General features: G+C 37.5%; 1 protein-coding gene across 3 annotated transcripts in view; it reads right to left on the bottom strand.

Annotated features, from left to right (window-relative positions):
• The window catches only part of CDC73 (cell division cycle 73), a 185395-nt gene that overhangs the window by 23460 nt on the left and 141027 nt on the right, over nt 1-20908 (bottom strand). For all 3 annotated transcript variants that reach the window (XR_007775378.1, XM_050961449.1, XM_050961448.1), the window contains exons 12-14: nt 19275-19310; nt 18986-19073; nt 1229-1390 (exon numbers count right to left, since the gene is read on the bottom strand). Coding sequence is in view for 2 of the 3 variants with exons in the window: in XM_050961449.1 (XP_050817406.1) it covers nt 1229-1390; nt 18986-19073; nt 19275-19310 (286 nt within the window). In the remaining variant the exon portion in view is untranslated. The remainder of the gene's footprint in view (nt 1-1228; nt 1391-18985; nt 19074-19274; nt 19311-20908) is intronic.

The following is a 20908-nucleotide window of genomic DNA, read 5'->3' as shown; positions in this document are numbered from 1 at the left end:
TGTACAGCAATAGGGCTGAGGTCGCTAAGCACTACCACATTACAAATAAATAATCCCATAACCTAATTCCTAAATTTACATTATTGTAAGGATTTCAAAACCCCAATGAAGAAAAATAATCAGGTCTCTGAAATGATAAAAACACACAGCTATAAACTTAAAAACATTTCTCACATTCGCTGTTACAAAGTTGTTGAAACAATAAAACTAACATTAATTCCCTATCACTGATTCCACTCTGGGAAATCAATCACAAAGACAGCTTTACCTTTGTCAGAAATGTTTACAGTCTACTGAAGATGCAAACTGCCTTTTGGTACCTTGGCAGCTATTATTGTTTTCTGTTTGCCTGCTGCTCCCAACACAGAGAATGCCTAATTATCTGGAGAATTAGATCTTATTTCCTTTTAACATCTTGCTTTGAATGTTACAGACTACTAGGTCTTGTACATGCCTTAAGTATTCTTAAACTGGGAGGATAAAGAAAGAATATTGGTTATTTGATTAGTCAATACTAAAGGGTTGTCTTTTTACAAACCCTCCTGGAGTGTAAAAGTACTGACATATACTGTTCATCTTTTTACAGGCCCTCACAAATGGGCCTGCTGGTTAAACAAACAAACCTATGACACATTTGCAAAAAGATGCCCCGTGACTGCATCTCCCCCTTCACAGAGCTCCATCTTGAAGTGTATGTCAGTGTCTCTGACCATTATGCACGTTAGCTTAAAGCTGATGCAATTTATTTCCAGCTTCTTTTTTTAAAATTTACAGTCAGAAATATAAGGCCCCAACATTTTCCCTTCCAAATAAATTTCAGAAAGATTGGCTATAGACAAGGATTTTTCTTTCAGAGAAGCAACATGTTTGAGTGAATGAAGTAATATAGTAGCTCTAATCCTGAACAATTTAAGTGTTACTTGCATACTCCTGGAGGGTTTTGAACAAAAAAAAACATGGGATAAGGCAGGAATATTGTTTGTATCATTGAAAGATTACAGTTTGTTCTTTAAAAAAAGTCTCCTTTAATAAACACAACCTGAAAGGAACAAGTTGCTATATAATTGCTGTAATTGCTATCCAGCCATTTCCACACATATTTGCTAATGTTTTATGCACCAATTAGCTTGGAGTTATTTTAGTAGTTCATTTCAAGATCTGTGTTCTTGTTCTGAAAAAGAGAACTAAACGTGTAAAGAAATAATTCAGAATAGCAGCTCTGCTTTACCAATCTTGTGGCATAAGTTTCAGAGGCTGGTCTACCACTCGATAAGGTACAGTAACGCTGACTGTTGTGCCCCCAGGCTGCATCTGGTCCTTCCTTCTCTGTATTAAAGTTTCATTTTCTCGCTGACAGCCCTGTTTTTTCTTTTCATCTGATGGCACAAACCTAGGGAACAAAGAGGCATTTAGCAGACCCATGTTATTTGTTTGCTATAGTCAACAAGAGAAGTAAGTAAACCATAACCTCTTCTGATAACGCAAGTAATCTGACAAGATCACAGTAGAAGTTTAACAGGGTTAAAAACTATTCTTTAACTCTATGCTTTGTCTCTGAAATGCCTCTGTATAGAATTGTAGAATATCAGGTGTCAAGGTTCCTTCCCCATGCTGAACTCTAGGGTACAGATGTAGAGGTCTGCATGAGAACCTCTAAGCTTAATTACCAGCTTAGATCTGGTTTTACTGCCACCACCCAAATCCTTTAAGATTTGGAAACTCTGTCTATCTTCCCCCCAGACTATCTCCCTCCCAGTAGCCTTGAGAGACTTCTCCACCAAGTTCCTGGTGAACACAGATCCAAACCCCTGGATCTTAAAACAAGGAGAAATTAACCATTCCCCGTCCTCCTCCCCCACACACCACTTCCTGGTGAGTGCATATCCAACTCCCTTGGATCTTAAAATAAGGAAAAATCAATCAGGTTCTTAAAAAGAAGGCTTTTAACTAAAGAAAGAAAGGTAAAAATCATCTCTGTATAATCAGGATGGAAAATAACTTTACAGGGTAATCAGATTCATAGAGCCCAGAGGAATCCCCTCTAGCCTTTGGTTCAAAGTTACAGCAACAGAGGTAAATCCTCTTAGCAAAAAGGAACATTTACAAGTTGAGAAAACAAAGATAAGACTAACATGCCTTGCCTGGCTGTTACTTACAAGTTTGAAATATGAGAGACTGATTCAGAAAGATTTGGAGAGCATGGATTGATGTCTGGTCCCTCTTAGTCCCAAGAGCGAACAACCCCAAAACAAAGAGCACACAAACAAAAGCCTTCCCCCCACCAAGTTTTGAAAGTATCTTGTCCCCTTACTGGTCCTTTGGGTCAGGTGTCAGCCAGGTTACTTGAGCTTCTTAACCCTTTACAGGTAAAAGGATTTTGGTGTCTCTGGCCAGGAGGGATTTTATAGTATTGCACACAGGAGGGCTGTTCCCTTCCCTTTACAGTTATGACATCAGGGTTGGAAGGGACCTCAGGAGGTCATCGAGTCCAACTCCCTGCTCAAAGGAGGACCAATCCCCAACAGATTTTTGCACCAGATCCCCAAACGGCCCCCTCAAGGATTGAATTCACAATCCTGGGTTTAGCAGGTCAATGCTCAAACTACTGCAGAAGGGCATGCTAAGAAAGCTTGATCATTAACTAAATCTCTAATTTTACACTAATTTTCTCAGAACATAGGTGATTTAAGTATTTTTAGTAGCAAAAAAAATCAAAGTATTAATATATGGAGCTTTTGCACTACATATTTATAGATTTAAGTATTTAGATAGTTTATGTCATTAAAAAAAAGTTTCAGATCTTTGTCCCAGACATGCAAGAACACAGATATGATGCAAGCGATGTGGTTTAATTAGGCCACAACTTTATTAACGTAACTCATATGGGAAATATCCAGCAATAACTTATTCAATGCAAGTCATCTCTACATCCTTAATCATTTCCCCGTTTAAGAACTCTCATCTGCCCCTGATCCAGTACTGGTCCCAGACAGTCTTTGGGATTCTACCATCCTCCCCTTGCGTGAGGGTTAAGGTTTCGGGGGAAAGGGTTGTCTCTCATGCTGTACCAGACAGTAGGAGACTCAACCTCATTTCACAGTGTTCTATGAAAGATGTGAATTTACGCCTCCAAAATTCTTGAAGACTAAGGCATTTATCCAAAATTCCTTTGACAATCTATTGCATTAATGATTGAATCCTCTACTTTTGAGCTATTATACACAGACAGAAAACGGATTATACAAATCTTAGACAATAGTAACATAGACCTTTGATTTAACACTATCTTGTAAATATATATTGTGAATTCAAATCATGAAGCCATTATGCTCACCTATCAATACATACTGTAGCACAAAAGGTTCTAACCGAAATACCGACCATTTCATTGGAATAAATACCAACACCATAAAGATCAAATTCAAATCAGATAGAATTTCTTTCCTTCCACTACTTTTAATTCAGTGCTTGCTGGCAGGTTGTGGCCTTCCATGACCAATGACAGTATAACTAAAGAAACCCAGTAGTCATTGCAATCCTCGACTCCTGAATGTAACAGCAGTCACTGTCTTTGTATTCATGTCAGGATTTTTATGTTTTTGAAAACAGCACTCTTCATACTACAATTAAATTGCATCTTAAACATAAAGGGCTATTTAAACAATTGTGACCACTCATGGGTCACCCAATGAGACCAATCATGAGTTCTTACTTCCTGAAGTACAGACGGTTAAAAGCAGTTTGACAAAAGGGAGCAGAGTTGATTTCTGAAAATCAAAGTGCGAGTTGTTGTCACACCTCTGGGGCCTGCTCACCTACATGTGATGCACTGGATGGGAAGTCAGAAAGCCATGGCAACAATAGGGGGACACCAGCAGTTTACCCACGAAAACAATTTAAGTAATGTCATGAAGCTCATTGGTGCACATTTTAAAGCTTTTGGCTTGATTCTATCCATCAAAATTATGTCTTAGCACAAACCAAAACATGTGGGTTTTTATCATAATGCTGAAGTTAAAGATTTTTTTAAATTTTTCATCTAGTTAGATGGTGAGAACTGATAAGACAGAGATGAATTATTTAACTCAATACAACAATTCTGGATTTCTGAATGTTTAGTCTGAGGTCTTGGGGTCCCCCCCCCCACAAATCATGCTCAATTATGCATGAAAAACTAAGACGATATGATTCTCATGTCTTAGATAATCTCTTAAGGACAAAATAAATCTTCCTAGCCCCAGTCCTAAAAATGCTCCATACATTTGAAGAAGTCTCTTTATCTTGCTGTAAACAAAATGCATGGAGCAGTTTGAAGAACTGTGGTCTTAGATCCCAAAAACATATACATAAATTTATATAGTAGTTATATATAAGTGCTTTTAATCAGTAGACCCCAACATGCTTTACAAAGGAGGCATTACTGTCCCATCTGCAGATGGGGAAACTGAGGCACAGAGGTGAAGTCAGGAGTCCAGTTATCCAGAGGCCAGTGCAAAGTTGAGGATAGAACTCAGGTCTCCTAGTTCCAGTGCAGAGTTCTAACTACCAGAAAACAATGCATCTCCAAAATAAAATTATTTTACACTAGTAATTAGAGTTGGGGAAAAAATTCAGTTCAAATTTCTGTCTCCAAAAAATGCATATTTGGGAGGACCAAAATATTTAGTGAATTGGTGTTAATTTTGGCAAATTGTTTCAAAGAATTTTTTTCATGTCAACATGAACCATTTCAAGATTTTCAAAATGAAACTTTCAAATTTTTTAACTAGGTTCACAAGGAAGCTTAGGCTTCATTCACAAAGCCCTGAAGGAGGAAGAGATGGTGGTGGTGCCCCCTTAGACCGCATAGTCCAGGCAGCACTCATCTGTGCTGGGGGATGAGAGACACCAAGATTTGAATCCCCACTCTAAGGCAGAAACTTGAACCCACTGCACCCCAGGTGAGCAGGATGGATAAAAACTGATGATATTGCAAGCAGAAAGCTGGATTACTTTTTTTAATTTATCCCCAATTTAATATTAAATCTATGTTAAGGCCTACGTGTATTAAAATAATTTAAATCAAAAACAAAATAAATATTAAAACATGTTTGCTGTCAAGTTTCAAAGAAGGGGAAGTCTCTGAATGGGTGAAAGTCACCAGCTAAGCATCTGGAATCAGAGTTTGTTGAAATGTTAAACCAGCTTTTGACAGCATCAGCCTCTTCTACAGCTGCAGAGAGAATATCTTCTTTTCAATTTATTCAACTAATAGTTCAGTTCAGTGACTAGTACACTCAAAGTTAAGAAAGCAGTCGGGACCTGACAAAACCTTCTTACAATCTACGAATAAAAAGTAGGTGTGAGAGGGTGAAATCTCCTAGCTCTAAAATCTTGAAGGACATAGTGACCAGAAACAATCAGTTCAAATCACTAATTACAAATAATACTTTCCTGGCTTAATAAATCAGTTATTTTTATATGCAAACATGTTTTGATAAAAAAAATTTCTTAGCATGTAAAGTAGTTTTATATAATAAAAGTCTAAAATGCTCTTTTTGTGCATTTTAATGGAATTTGGATTTCTTTAGACCTTGAAACAAAATTAGAAGCAAAAAATTCATCTGGTCTAGTAAATAAAAAATGCATTCATTGCTCACCATCTTTTAACATAATAAAAAATTAAGTATCTGAATAAACGTAAGTTAAGCTATATAACTGCATAAAAGAGTATAGACATAGTGCAGCCTCCTAGTTAGCAAAAAGCAGCATCAAATTTAGTATGCAGGCTATATTTAGTTGCAAGTTAACATATTGTAATGGTTATCAACTAATGAAAAATCAATTTCTTTAGGAAAATAAAAAAAAAAGTACAAATGCAAAACAAGATTAAAATGAATTTAAATCAAGGTTTCCACCTTGACTACTTAAACCACGATTAAAATCAGTGATTTAAACTGCCTTGACCCTCAGGTGTATGCTCCAACCACAAGGTCTCAAACTCTCCTGTTGGAGTTGTCCTACTTTGTATAAAAATTTAAATATTCATTGGGTAAGAAAGAGAAAAGATGACTCTCTAAATGGTGGTTAGTGCACTCAGATTCCAGTTCTCACTCCAGTTAATATTTACTGCCCTCACAGCCCTTCTCGATTTTGTGAATGATGCCTAAGGATATGTCCAACACTGCAAGTAGACACCCGCAACTGGCCCATGCCAGCTGACTTGGACTCTCAGGGCATTGGCTAAGGGACTGTTCATCTGCAGGGTAGACGCTTGGGCTGGAAATCTTGCCTTGTTAATCTAGCCTTGTTTCCAAGTTCCCTTTGTTTTTATTAAAAAACGGTGAAACCTCCCCAAATCAAAACTTAAATCCTTTCAGATTTGCTAAAAGTTGCAAAAATTATTAGTTTCAGGTTGATCCTATTCCTCCCACACCACCAGATCTGTCATATACCTTTAACAGCAATTATGGTTGATGCTGGATTCTTAATACCATGGCTAGAGAAACATTTATTTTTTGTGTAATTACAAATAGCTAAAAAAAAGAAAATCAGAATGTGTTCCACTTTTAATGCCAAGATAAATCAGAAGTTCTGATGCCAAATTTTAGAACATATTATCTTGTACATAATTAGGAAGATATATAGTTATCAGAAATAAAGTAACATTTAAAAATGGGCTGCACTCTTATTGTTTCATGATAACAGAAGAATGTTACATTAGTTTTTCAATTTTTTTCTCCTGCTTAATTTACACATTTGAAAAATCAGATCCTGTTTAGCTTGGAAGACATTAACTGTAAATGACTGGAAAACTAGCCAAAAGAGTCAAGATAATGAAAGCTGAAAAACTAAGATGAGAAAAGGATTTTAGTCAGACTGATTATAAATTCTAGCTTTTGTAAACACTTATTTATCTTACTAGTGATCTTCAATGACTAATTAACAGTTTGGAAAAGGAACTTTGTTTCAGATTCATCACCACCATCTCTTTAATTAGGAAGCGAGAATTAATAATATATATGGTATATCAGAGACCCATAATGAATCTTCAAGCAAAATTAGGAAAGATCAGACTTGACTTTTCTGATGTTTCAAGGAAAAAGTGAAAAAAATCTACCTCATAGCCTCTCAGGACTTCTTTAATACATTTTAAGACTGCAGAAAAAGGGCACGATCCCAATTTTTAAAATGTACTTTGCAGGTCATCTTTAACAGTACTTAATTGTACTGGGATAGTAAAAAGTTGGAAATGACTGAGAATTGGGAAATAAAATTAACTAGAACTACAGTTAAGTTGATAAAAGTGTGATTCATAAGGGACAAGACAAATTAGAATTTAGTTTTTCTTGTCTAATGCATGTAACAACATAGAACACTCGAACCAGAAATGGCTATGCGTAAAGGTATCCTGGAAAAGACTTGGTAAAGCAAAGAATAGATAGATTTAAAGAAAGATACTGATTTTTATAAATATCATTTATACTCCTCAAAATAGTATAAAATATTTTAAGACATACACATTCTTCTGATATAGGCTCTGAAATAATTAAACAATGTGAAAGGGCAATACATTAAAATATATTTTACTCGATACATCTTATAAGGAAGAAAAATATGGCATATTGGACAACACCACAGCTCTTTATGGAGCAACTCATGGCAACCATCAAATGCTAGAAATGCATTAATATGCCTCTGATGCTGCCACTAAGACATCGCCACCAGAATCAGTTCTGTTTCAGAACAAGAACTACAATTTGATTTAACAGTTATTCTGGAGAATGCTAATCAAGTACCATATATACTCGTTCTTTAGCTCGTTCGTTTATAAGCCGACCCCCCCAAGATGGTTAGGTAAAAATAGCAAAAAAACCTGTATGACCCTTTCATAAACCAACCCTATATTTCAGGGATTGGCAAACTTTAGCTCCTGCCCCGTTAGGGTAAGCCTCCAGTGGGCCTAGACATTTTGTTCAGTTTGGCTGGGAATGGTGAACCCTGGCCAAAGAGAGCTGAGGGCTCTATGCCTGCAGACACTCCAGGTAAGCAAAATAACAATGTATTAGATATTTAATTCAATGATTCCATAAAATTTAAAATCATCACATTTTGGTGTAGACCCCGTTTATAAGCCTACCCCCACTCTTTAATGTGTCACTTTTTGACCAAAAATATTCAGCTTATGAACGAGTATATATGGTAGAGATCAATCAACACCACAGCCTCAAAGAAAGTGACTGGATTTGAAAATTCCAAGGTGGGAAAGAACAGGACCAAGTGGATTCCACACTGTAGGTTACAATATTTAAAAGTCTTTTGGGCTAAATCAACCACAATTATGAGAGAATATAGCAACTCTATGTAGACTTCCTCATAAATTAAGGATATTAATCTTCTACTATTCACTGGATATTACTTGAAGTCTACACCTGTCGTTCCTTCATCAAATTAATGTGAAGCCCACAAGAAATGTTAACACTGAATTAAGATCTCATCACAAGTCATATTTGGAGCCCTATGGCAGCCATTGCGTGTTGATCTGCTGATGCAATCTGTCCATAAAATCAGTGGATCTGGGCACTGGGAAATCCTCTGATGACAACAGTCACAGCAGCTCTTAACACTTGGCACACAGTGTAAAAACATGACTGAGAGGTCCCCACATTCAGGGTTGTGGGAGCCAGGTGCAAATTAGGAGCATCTTTTTTCAGCAAGCACTAGCCTGTTCAGTCCCTGGTAGCCCTGGACTTAAAGCCACCACTCTCTTCCCTACACCCTCAGGCCAGTGTCAATCACATCTCTGCACATCATAGGATTTGGTCCCAATATTCCAAATTGTTCCATAAAAATAAGCCATTAACCATAATACATCTTTCAAACTATAGTTGGGCCCAAGTGATTGGTCAATTCACCAGTCAACCATTGCTGAAATTGTCATATACCACCAAAAGTGGTCAAATATTTTGAAATACTAATTTGTTAGAAGTGTAACAAAAGACAGTAAGACTATGGCCTCAACTAGGATTAGTATTTATACCTAATTAAAAAAAAACACAAACAAAAACACACCTTACTTAACTGAGTTTTTTCAACTCAGAAAAATGTGGAACAATGAAATGAAGTTCTAAAAAATAAAAAATTCTTAGTATTGTTAGGTTAGCATTTAAATGTGAACACTATTCAGGACTGAACTGATACAAAAAAAAGCAAAATGAAATAAAACAGAAAAACATAGCAACTATAAAAGAAAAAAAATTTGAATTTGTGCTCAGTAGGCAGCAGGCCAATTCAAGCTTCTTACTTTTCATTATTATTTGTTACCATCCTCAACTGCTTCATCTATATCATTGCTATCAAATTTAATCAGTATCTCCTTCTTCCTGCTCATCTAATGAAGTCAAAATGTTGATGTTGTAAAACACAAGTTTGCGTGGTGAAATAGTGATGGATTCCCAACGGGAATCTTATCACTAACCGTTTTTAAAACAATCCATGGAACAAAGCCAAACTTTGCAACACTGAACTTGAAAGTAAAACTAACTTAGTGGATTTTCATTGCACAGAGAAATCCAAGAGGAAAGCAAACAGTGCATATATAGTAAAATTGTCTCATTTTAAATTAATTAACAGCATAGGACTTTCTGAATATAAGATACCTTTAGTTTAAGGGTTCAGCTACACCATATGGTCACACAATATGGTTCCATGTGGTAATGAAATGGGGTATTATATTGAAAATGCTATGTTAAAAGAATTTTATGGTGGCCAACTCAAGCACTCAAAATTTACAAAAGGACAGTGAAACCTTAATTCAGCCTCCTTGAGAGAATGCATATGGCAGTTTTGCCCATCATCGTGTAGGAAGCCCAGTATTGCAAACCCTAAGGATGCCAAAATCTTGAATGATACTGTCCAAAATCTTAATTTGTCTTAAAACTCATGAGTTTTAAAAAAAATAATAAATGTTGGGTTCATTTAATCTTTGATTTGTTAGCCTTTATAGTTCACCTTCTGAAAATTCTTTCCCTAATCACGAGTGTCAGGAACTTTTTTTTTTTTTAATTAAACAAAATCTGAGATTCTCACATAACATGACTGCAGGAATTGATACTAGGAAACATCGCCAAATATTGTGAAACTTGATGTCTCAAGAGTTGGCAACACTCAACGTTTGTGGCCGCCTCAGAGATAGAATCTAGCTTTCCTGGGTATTCGTCCAGCCCTTTAAATGCAGAACAAGATTATTTTCTTGGTATACTCTGCCTCATATACTATCCAGCCTGTGCACTGATGGAGGCAGGATTCCTGCAGATCAAATGTGTGATCAAATTAAAGTAATTACAGACTGTATACAGAAATTTATATCCGATTGCAGTAACCAGATTCTCATATGGATGGTAATCCAAAGGTCACATTTGCAAATTCAGTTTAGAAGTGTCACAGACAGCCACACTTACACTTTAAAGGTATCGTATGGTAAACTGAAATCCATTTAGAAGACAAACATTGTCTATCTCTCACACTCTGTTGCTGTACTGTACCACAGTGATCACAGTTGTTAAATTACTACAAGTTAAAGATCTGTGACAGACCCAACGTGTGGTTGAAGCACCATTCTTAATTCTACATTTTAGGCCTAAACATTTCTGTGTTTAACAACTCACTTCAAAATTATTTTATTGACAGCTCCGCCACAGTTGACAGTTAGCTGGAGGCTGTGCTATATAATTAATGCATAATTGAAAGCCTCCTCAATGGCTTTAACCCCTAGCTTACATTAGCTTCAATTCAATTTTGCTTTAATATATAAAACTGAGTCGTCTCCAATTCATTCCTTCAAGAAACCCACAATGTTGCCTTAATATTCTGAACTACAAGAGAAGAGAAGTTAATGGACAAGAGATACTATACAAAGAACAGAAGAAAAGATAACAATCAAAAAAGCATGCAGGAAAAATTTAGATCAGACACATAAAAGCAGTAGATGAATAATTGATATCCTGCAGAATGTTTCATACAAACACTGTTGAATTCCAAGCTTTTATAGCAATGCAACCACCGTTTTCAAAATCTGATAAAAAAGCAAAATAAAATGTGTCAAGTGCATGTTAATCAACTTGACACATTAGTTTTCAGTAACCTTTACCCAGGCTTTCCAGGAAAGTAGCACAAAACATGTTTCCAGTTATATTTTGAAACAGTGACAAAAGTTAGTCAGTCCAAGAATCTACAGCTTTAAATTCCTTAAACGTTCATAGCTACGTAAGATACGTGCTACGTCAATGTGGTCCATGCAGAAAGCTGGAACTCTTATACAGATGCCAACTTGAAATCGAATTTTTTAAAAATTAGTTACAGATACTATACCTTCCCCAGAAACCCCCCCCCCCCACATTTTTGAGACTTTAACAATCTCATTTCCCTCAGCTCTTACTGTCTGAAATACATTTCAGGCAAAAGAGGTAAATAACCACAGGGGAAAATCAGTTACACTGAGTATATATGAAGTGTTCTCCGATGCACAAAATAAACAACTAAAACATACAGAAAAGTGGTGTTTTTTTTTAATCTCTGTTACTAAAGCTAAAATGTTATTTGGACTGGAAGTGAGTAATACATTTTCAAAGTGAAGTGTGATATTTAAGCTGACAACCACTTTAAAACACTAAGGGTTGGGAAGTAGCATATACCTGCAGCCCTGCGCTTGGGACAATGTTGGAATTATTAATATTTGAAATTATTAATATGGAAACCAAACACTAATTTAACCATAAATTCCTTTATTAAATCTAAAGGATTTATATAATTGCTTTAAACATGCCTGAAGAGCCCAAATAATAAGCAATTTACTACACCCAAACAGTAACAAAAAACATTTATAAGCATCTGATGAAGATACTTGCAAATTTAAACCCAGGATGCTTAGACTCTCAGTGGTCGGATCCAACGTGATTAGGAAGGTATAAGCAGTTTACCCTTTAAGAGTTTCCTTTTTACATCCTTCAACAAAGAGACGGCATTGCCAATTACTGACTTCAGCTAAAAATCAATTTGAGACAGTTCACCTTTATTTCCAGTCTTAATCCAGGTACAATTTACAACCTCCTATCTTGCCAAGGCCTCCTCCCCTCCTCCTTGCTGACCAGCAGTTTGTCTTTTGCACCTGGGTTCACACAAGCGCTACGTTTTGATGCAATAAATGATATGTGTGGTGGGAAAGGCCATGTTGGCTCATTTTAAGACTGATCTCTTTTGTCTTATTCAAAACCATCGGCAGTCACCCCTATTGGTCAGAGGCCTTCTTTTTAGAAGTGTCCTCTTATCTTATGAGTTATTCTTTGAACCAGACATACTTCCTACTTCACTCCTTCTGGCCTTTTAATTCACTATTTTCAAGGCCTTTCTTCTATTTGCAAGTCAGGGCCTTTCTTTACAACACATATATTTCCTTAAGATAACCTTAATTATTTAACTTTCTATGTGTGTTACAGAGAGCATGGTGAGGGACCACTTTATATAAGATGCAAGCGGCACTGTGCTTCAGGATAGTTTAATGCTTCCAGAACTACACTGTAGGCTTGGCTTGTGTAGCAGGGTGGACTCCTGCTCCGGGAGAGAAGGAGTTAAAACAGCCCTGGCAAGGGGCCATAGCTGGAACCAGAAGCCTGGGCTGATGACAGGAGTGGCTGCAGCTGGGGGCCACACCTCAAACTGAGCCACCAGGCTGTATAAGGCGGCCAGGGAGCCAGAAGCAGAAGGAGTCTCTCTCTGACAGGGAGAGAGAGACAGGCCTGGCTGCTCGAGGACTCACCTAGGGAACCTAAAGGAAGGCAGGGCTGGGGGAAAAGCCTTAGGAGCTGGGAAGCCCTAGGCCAGCAACTCCCCAGGCTGCAGGGCCTATTTCTAGGCCTGCAAGGTACTGGGCTTGCAGAGGGGCAGCCGGAGGGTGGGTAAAGGCAGCCAGGCCAAACCCCCCTTTGCCTGTGATGCGTGGCTGATACTGCAGTCTGCCCCAGGGTGTGGGGGCTAGACAATAACTGGGCAGTAGCCAATACTGAGGCAAAGTGGGAATAGTGGGGTGGGGGTTCCCCTGGGCACCGAGGTCCAGGGAGGGGCCCGCGGCCAGCAGAGGACAGGTGGATCATTGACCTGCAGAGGGCGCTCCATGGCTGGAATCGAGCTAATTCCCTGAAGCAACCAGCAGGAGGCGCCACAGGGGTGAGTCTACTCATTCACAGCTTGACACAAGTAATTAAACATAGGGGGGAGGCTTCATTTTTTGAAAGACAGGATTAGGGAGGTAACTAAATCAGCAGGCTACAAGCAGAATGTTTGTGCTAAATTAAGTAAATTACGCCAAAAGACAGAATATCTGAGCTAGCTAAGATACGAGAGGAAACCCCAAGGGAACCTTTTACTAAAAACAAGAAAATAATGGACAAAGAAGAAGAGAACACAAAGATGAGGTAAAGAGTAAAGCTGAACATGGACAGGGATGGACAAAGCATGCTGCACAGGGAGATTGGTTCCAGCAAAGTAGCCAAGTCAGACCCAAAACATGTGATGCAATGTATAGTGAATGTGATGTGTAAATGTATATGACGGCATGGGATATCTGTAACTTCAGATGTGTATAGCCAAGTCCCCCTCCCTAATATATGTGCCATCTTGCCCTTCCTTGCCAACTACTACGCTTAATCCAATTTGTGTACTTCAGAGAGCAATGCTATTACATGACGACAAATAAGCGAACTTTGCATGTGTGGTATACGCTGTAACCACCCCTACATTTGAGTCTGATCAACTCAGCGTGGCTTTGCTTTAGGTCAAATAAAAGAGCCTGAGCGACGAGACTGGAGTCAAACTGAGTTCTTGGGGAACCAAGTGGAAGAGATCTCGGAGGCTTACTCCAACAGTCACTGCGAATGCTAGATAAGGAAGAGGAAACAGTAAAGACTGTGATGGCTGTACCCTCTTTTCTTCACCTTCTTCACAGAAGATAAGGGCAGCAGCAGAGGCTTTGTGATCCTGGGACTCTTGCCCTCCTTTAAGGGGTGGAGCACTCTTCCCCTACAGGACTGATTTCCAAAACAAAGTATGCATGGGGCCACATACACTTATTTTGGAGTGGACCTGAAAACTGACTATTGAAGAATGCAAGTTGCATTCTCACAAAAACCTGGCACTTTCATCCCACTTCGAAAAGACTTAAAAGCAGGCAGCTATGATTAGGTCTCATATTATCATGACCATACTTTTATAAAATACACAAAACATTTGCTAGCCTACAAAATGTTAAATACAACTACACTAGACTTGACAAAATAAGTGAACAAGTGCACCAAATCTGTATGCACAAATTATTGTAAGTGAAAATGTATCTTTTCTTTTTTCATCCAAGTATTGCTGGGCTGATGCATCCACAATTTTGATAACTAGTTCCACATTTATTATTTTAGTATGACTAGGACCTCAGCTCACTACAATAGTGGGTGCAGTATAAGAATCTAAATAAGAGCAGGATGAGGCCAGGGATGATATATACTCACCAAAGAGAAAACTGAAGGAAAATATTAAGTTACTAGCTAGAGAGGGGTCTGGAATGATTTTGTACTTTTTACTTTAAAAAAATAGTGTCAGGACAGTCCTTTTCTAATCAATCATTTTTGGTAGGAACTGAAACTGGAACTGTAAACTGCCAAACTATCCATAGCATTATGTATTTCAATTCTATGGTTTCCTACAATTTACAAAAATAAACTACAGATGCTTCTGTCTGCAAATGGAATGCTGGCATCTGAGAAGCCTTCAAGGAAGGTTGGTTTTCAGTACGCAGACTACACACAAAAATGATGCATATTTTACATATACAAGATCAATTTTAACTCCATTTTATTATATGTTTAAATGATTCCGCTTTAAGTACAAGTAGTAAAACTAAAATTAGTTCTAAAATAAAAGACTTGGACAGGATCCATTTGTATGATGACCAAATATGAAAGGCCTAGCCAAACACTGCTGTGCTTACAAACAAACTTTACCAAAAAAAAAAAACCTAAATACAGGATAATGCACTGGGTCCTTTTAGGATTATCTACAAATATACAGTTGTGAGCACTGTTGACTACAGCTTGCAATTGACAAACTTACGTTTGGCCATCCAACGTATTGAAAGTCTAACCGTTTTAAAGTTCAGAGACATAAGATGAGAGACGCATCTTGTGTCTCTAATAATCTGAGATCAACACAGCTACAATATCACTGTAAACGTGTTTTAAAATTTGGCCATTAATGGTCCCCTTTATGATTTTTCAGTTTTTCCTCTTAGTTTCTTTTTGTAAAACTAATCAAGAAAAGTTAACTCTTCATATCTATTCCAAATCCATCACTCCAAAAATTGGCACCCAAAGTGGTAACATAAATAAGCATTGTGTTTTATACACAAACTTTTATGAATAAAGAGACTGAAATTAATACAGCTTCATTAATTTGTACTTCAACTGGCAATGCCACTCACGTTCTTACAAAAACCTGGCACTTTTAGGTCTCATATTACCATGATGTTACTTCTATAAAATACACCACTACACATTTACTAGTTTACAAAGTGTCACATAAAACTCAATTAAACTTGACAAAGTAAGTGAGCAAAGGACATTTTATAATGCATTATCCTTGAGACCTACATCCAACTTGTTCACTTAACAGCAAATTTGTGAAGTCTGATAAGCCACACTGTCTCTCTTGGTCATTAGTGTGAATTAGTGCACTTGTACTGTCACAAGAAATCACTTCAAAGGCCTTGTTTACACTAGGACTTTAACACAGATTCAAATGAAGTGGAAACTACTGCTATTTGTGGATTATGGTGCTTCTCATCACAGAATCCCAGAGACTGATAGATCAGAGGCCAGTTATGTTTCTTCAGGAGTCTACATGCTGGGCATATACACCTTTTATTACTCCTTCTACAATTGATGCTGTGCATAGTCAATCCTCCGTTCTAACATATGCACTCTCTTTCCCTTCCTTGCCAGCTATTACACTTTAGTCCAAATTTTGTACTTCAAAGTGCAGTGCTAAAATTACATGATGGCAACTAAACATTTTTTAGTGAATTATATCAGTGTTAGCATCAAAATTAACATAATGGTTACACTATGGTCTTCAATTTGCATCTTGCTAATACAATTTTAGTTTTACTTCTGCGCTATATATCCTGTGGCAAAATGTAGCTTCCAGACATTCTTTAGCATTAGCAGTTCTCAACACAGGAAAAAAATGAGTTAGAAAGCTGCCATGTGTAATATTTATGGGTAGCAGATTGAAAAAATTAAGTACTTGGAACTTATAAATAAGCAGGTGTCCTTTACTATTTCTTCTACACAGACATGCTCTCCACAAAGAATAAAAATTAAGCATTGCTAACAGGTGGCTACAACATGTGTCTCCAGGTGTCCCTCATGAACAGTTACAGCTCTGATAAGTGTGTCCAAATAGATTTCTTGAAAATCAATGAAGTATTTGCACCAGTAACATCCTTCTTGTTTTTAATTATTATTGTAATTATGTTACCCTTCCCATTTTTCGTTTATGCAAAACAACCAACTAAACATTTTTCAATAACTTAGTGTAACTGTACACGCTATCAGCTAAAAGATGGAATTTAAAAGGACAACCTTGGCTAGCGACACGTACATGCTCCCCAGAAAACAAGCAGCAACTATGGAACTAAACTCCCTAACCAACACTAATGTACATTAACACTCGACACAATCACCTTTAAAAGAGTTACTATGATTCACAAGCATTATGTGGGAGGAGAGGCTGATTAAAACCATTAACTAGAGTAGCATTTTAAGTAGTCATTGACTACTGAAAGTAAAGCATATTATTGTGCTGTGTGAAAATAGTGTTTTGGTTAGGTCATCTGTATTAAAATATATTCAGAAGAAGCAAATATATGCCAATGCTGTCACAATTGAATTAATAGATGACCAATTGTGACAGAGATGGTTACTATGGGTGATGACTGCAACTCTGACATGGCACTGGATTTAGAAGAGAACACTAAAATGCAATAAAAACTACAAAGACAAAGAAAAAGTTATGTAAATGAAGATTATAGTCCCAGATATAAAGGTGAGTTTATAGTTAAAGGTATTAAATACAGACCAATATTAAACTGTTAAAAATTAAACTGTTTTCTTGAATCTTTTTCTTCCACTTCCAATTTACAAAATCTCCCTCAAATCGGAATTTTTTTTGGTCTCTTTTACACACACTAAACCTGTGTTTAAGCTCTCCCATAAACCTTCATTTCCTTCACTTCTGAAGGAAGCAGACTGTGCTACAGTGGTCAGATTACTCTGAGGGCTTGTTTACTCAGAAAAGTTGAATCATTTTAACTATACTGGTACAGTTAAAGTGGTACAACTGCCCCAGTGCATACACAGTTAAACCTGCGCAAAAGTGCTTCATACTGATTAGCTATTTCCATACACTATATTAGACACCTTTTACCAGTATAACTGGATCCAGATTAAGGATTGTACTGGTATAACTTTTTTCCATTAGGGTATGGCTACATTTGGAATTTCAAAGCGCTGCCCCGGCAGCGCTGCGGGAGCGCTGCCGCAGCAGCGCTTTAAAGTGTGAGTGTAGTCATAGCGGCAGCGCTGGGAAAGAGCTCTCCCAGCGCTGCATGTAAACCTTATCCCTTACGGGTGTAGCGTGCAGCGTTGGGAGCCGCGCTCCCAGCGCTGCTGCCCTGATTACACTGACGCTTTACAGCGCTGTATCTTGCAGCGCTCAGGGGGGTGTTTTTTCACACCCCAGTTGCAGCGCTGTAAAGTGTGAGTGTAGCCAAGGCCTTAAAAGTCGCACCCTCTCTAACCAAAATATTTTTACCAAAACAGTATAAGTTATTAGTCCAGGTCCTAGGCTCAGAAAATCCACAGAATATTTCTGCTGCTTTACAGGAGTTTCTATACGTTCTTTGCAATGAGCACATACTCCTAGCGCACCTTCAAGGCCAACTACTTCAGTTCAGCATAAACTAATTCATGTCTGGTTTTTTTTTGGTGAGCCACGACTGGGTATATTTGGAGTTCAGACACCTCAAAGTGCACAATTTAGCCTCAAAAGATCCTAGGGCAACAACTTGCCATGTTTCAGCAAGGAAAAAAAATAAATCACTTTTAAAGAACACAGCATATAATTTACAAAGGGCCCCATTAATGAAGTGTTAACAGTGCAGGAACAAATGTCCTTTTCATTTTTTGAGTAGTTCCTATCAAGCCAATTTATTTACGGGAATACATTTCTAAGCAATGATTACTACTACTTTTAGACCCACAGAAGTAATGGCTGGTGAGAAATACACAACTTTGCACATTATGATTTACTGATCTATTACATTTTTAACCAGAAGAGTAGGTTAGTTACACTGGAATAGCAGTTGATTCAGCAATGCTGAGTTTGATTTTAGACTGGCAATTAGGTATGCTTCTTTAAGCAACAGCTATCATAATGCTATAGCATCATGGTTTGCAGGGTATCAAAATGATGGGAGTATTAGTTCAACAGTATTTCTACGTGCTAATATACTTTGCTATAAATATTTCAAGTTCTTGCTTTATTTACATTTTTTAGTAACACGTGAACTCACTCATTCTTTGTGTGAAGTGCAAATCATTCCCTATTTAGCAATGATTTAGACAATGGGTAAAATTTACCATTTAAAAACAGAAGAGCAAAAAGGTCTGCCTTTAGACATTATATAAAGTTGGTTCAGAGATCACCATTCTTGCAAATAATATTCACATTAATACTTTTACCTACCATTTCAAGGATGCCTATGCTTTCTTAAATTTTGGACTGTAAAATTAAAATTCAGTTGTCAGAAGATAATAGATACTGCTTCTTGAATAATTACTACTCTGGCTATATCTTTATATCTGAAGACAATCTTTTATAAAGCATTATTTAGTCAACTACTTACTTTAAATCCTGCAGAAGGTCTTTTGCATTAAGCATAGTTATTAAAGAAGTTGTAGCCGCTGGAATAATGATTATGGGAGTTCGAGATCCTGTAGAGAGAGAATGCAAAAAGGCAAATATCATTTTAACAAAATGCAATTAAAAATTGTATCACTTGCCTTATAGATCAAAATTGGGAAAGAATATCAAAACTCTCTCTGTTTTTAGCCTTCTCCATTCAGGATAAAAACATATATTTACATGAAGATTTGCCTTTATAAAAGGGGCTTGTATAGATATAAGTAACTCACCTTTTTTCTGGTTTGGAGGTGGTCTTGCTTGGGAAACTGTAAAACAGAAAATATTAATGACTGACATATAAACACAAATGCTTATCATTTACCATTCATAGGACTAACTATGTACCAAGATGAACAAAGGATTCACAGTTGGTACTTGGAGGATAAACATCTTTGGCATTAATAAAATAATCCTGAAACAGCTAAATCCACTTATGTCAAAAAGTTTACTGAAACTAATCCATACACTTTTCTCTTGCCCGTTCCCATCTCATACCAACAAAACACCACACATTACTAAGGATTTTCAATGGCAAAAAGTTGCATGGATATTTCCTTGTGCATGATGTAGGACTGAGCTTAGGATCTATGCATGAAGAAATAATCTTCATAGAGCCTCATCCTCTTACTAGTGGCAGTGGTGACAAATGGCAGTATGAAAACTTGGTTGCCCTTTAATACACTGAGTTCACAATTGCCAGATTTGAATGTCAGGGCATGTTTAGTCTCCAACAATCTGGATTAGGTGAGCTCCTCAGATATCAGGTACAATAAAGCATAGCAGCCCTCAGGCTGAAAAGATGACCAGAAATCATCAAGAAGATTTAACAACTGCATTATGGTAGAAATCCTTTCAACAGATGGGGAACATATTCCCTAAGCTTGGACACAGGGCTCTCTCTTCTTGTTTTCAGGCTTCCAAGGTCAGTGACCTGCTCACATGGGAGATATTCCAGTTCAAGTGTGGAGTTATTTCATGGCTAAAAAATGAATGCGGCCATGGCTCACTTTAAACAACCTGGTAAAATCAGACAGAGACCCACTACGAAAGTGACTAACTGACAACAGGTATGCAACTCTAAGGCTAAAGGATTGCTTCTCTTACGAGAGCAAGCAATTGTTCCAACACTGCCATGGAGGTAAGAAGGAACTGGACAGGGGTGGGCCAGCGGGGTATATATGCACGGCCAAGTGGTGCCACTCTGGCGGGGGCCCTGCTGGAAGCCGCGAAGGGAAAGCTTCCGACGCTCGTGCACGCACACACCTAATGTGTAATGGATGTGAACAAGCACTTGAAGAACTATTATATACAACAAAAGCACTATAAAAAATTCTAAAATTTAAACAAAAAAATCTGAAATGATACGTCTCCAGCTCAAGTGCGACAAAATACTTTTATTTGATGGACCAAGCAAACATTCCCATGCTGTAAAAGGACAACAACATTCCCTGCAGACGTATTCCTGATACCTGCTCTGCTATTAGTCCAATATTTTAAAGGATGAGGAAACAAAGTGTCGCAGGATGGGCATGATATGAATCCATTTTGGAGCAAAAATCCAAGAGACATACTTGCTCCAGATCTTTAATACCGCTGTTCTTAAAACTGTTTGCACCTTACAATACATGGAAGGCTAGCTAGGGGGCAACACCAACATAACCTTTTTTAAATAAACAAATACACAGGTCTGTCAGTTAACACATGTGAAATTTCATCTAGCAGTGTAGCCATGTTGATGACAGTGGTTTATCCATTTAGATTTCTGCTCTTGCTATTTCTACCCTTTTCATATCCTTGTTTGTCAGTTCCAAATACATTCATATTCTCAACAGCCCTAGTGAGATAAATATGACAGACAGGGTGA

Source organism: Gopherus flavomarginatus, chromosome 7 (genome assembly GCF_025201925.1).
Source record: "Gopherus flavomarginatus isolate rGopFla2 chromosome 7, rGopFla2.mat.asm, whole genome shotgun sequence".
Lineage (NCBI taxonomy): Eukaryota > Metazoa > Chordata > Testudines > Testudinidae > Gopherus > Gopherus flavomarginatus.
This window is presented reverse-complemented; position numbering and strand designations above follow the sequence as displayed.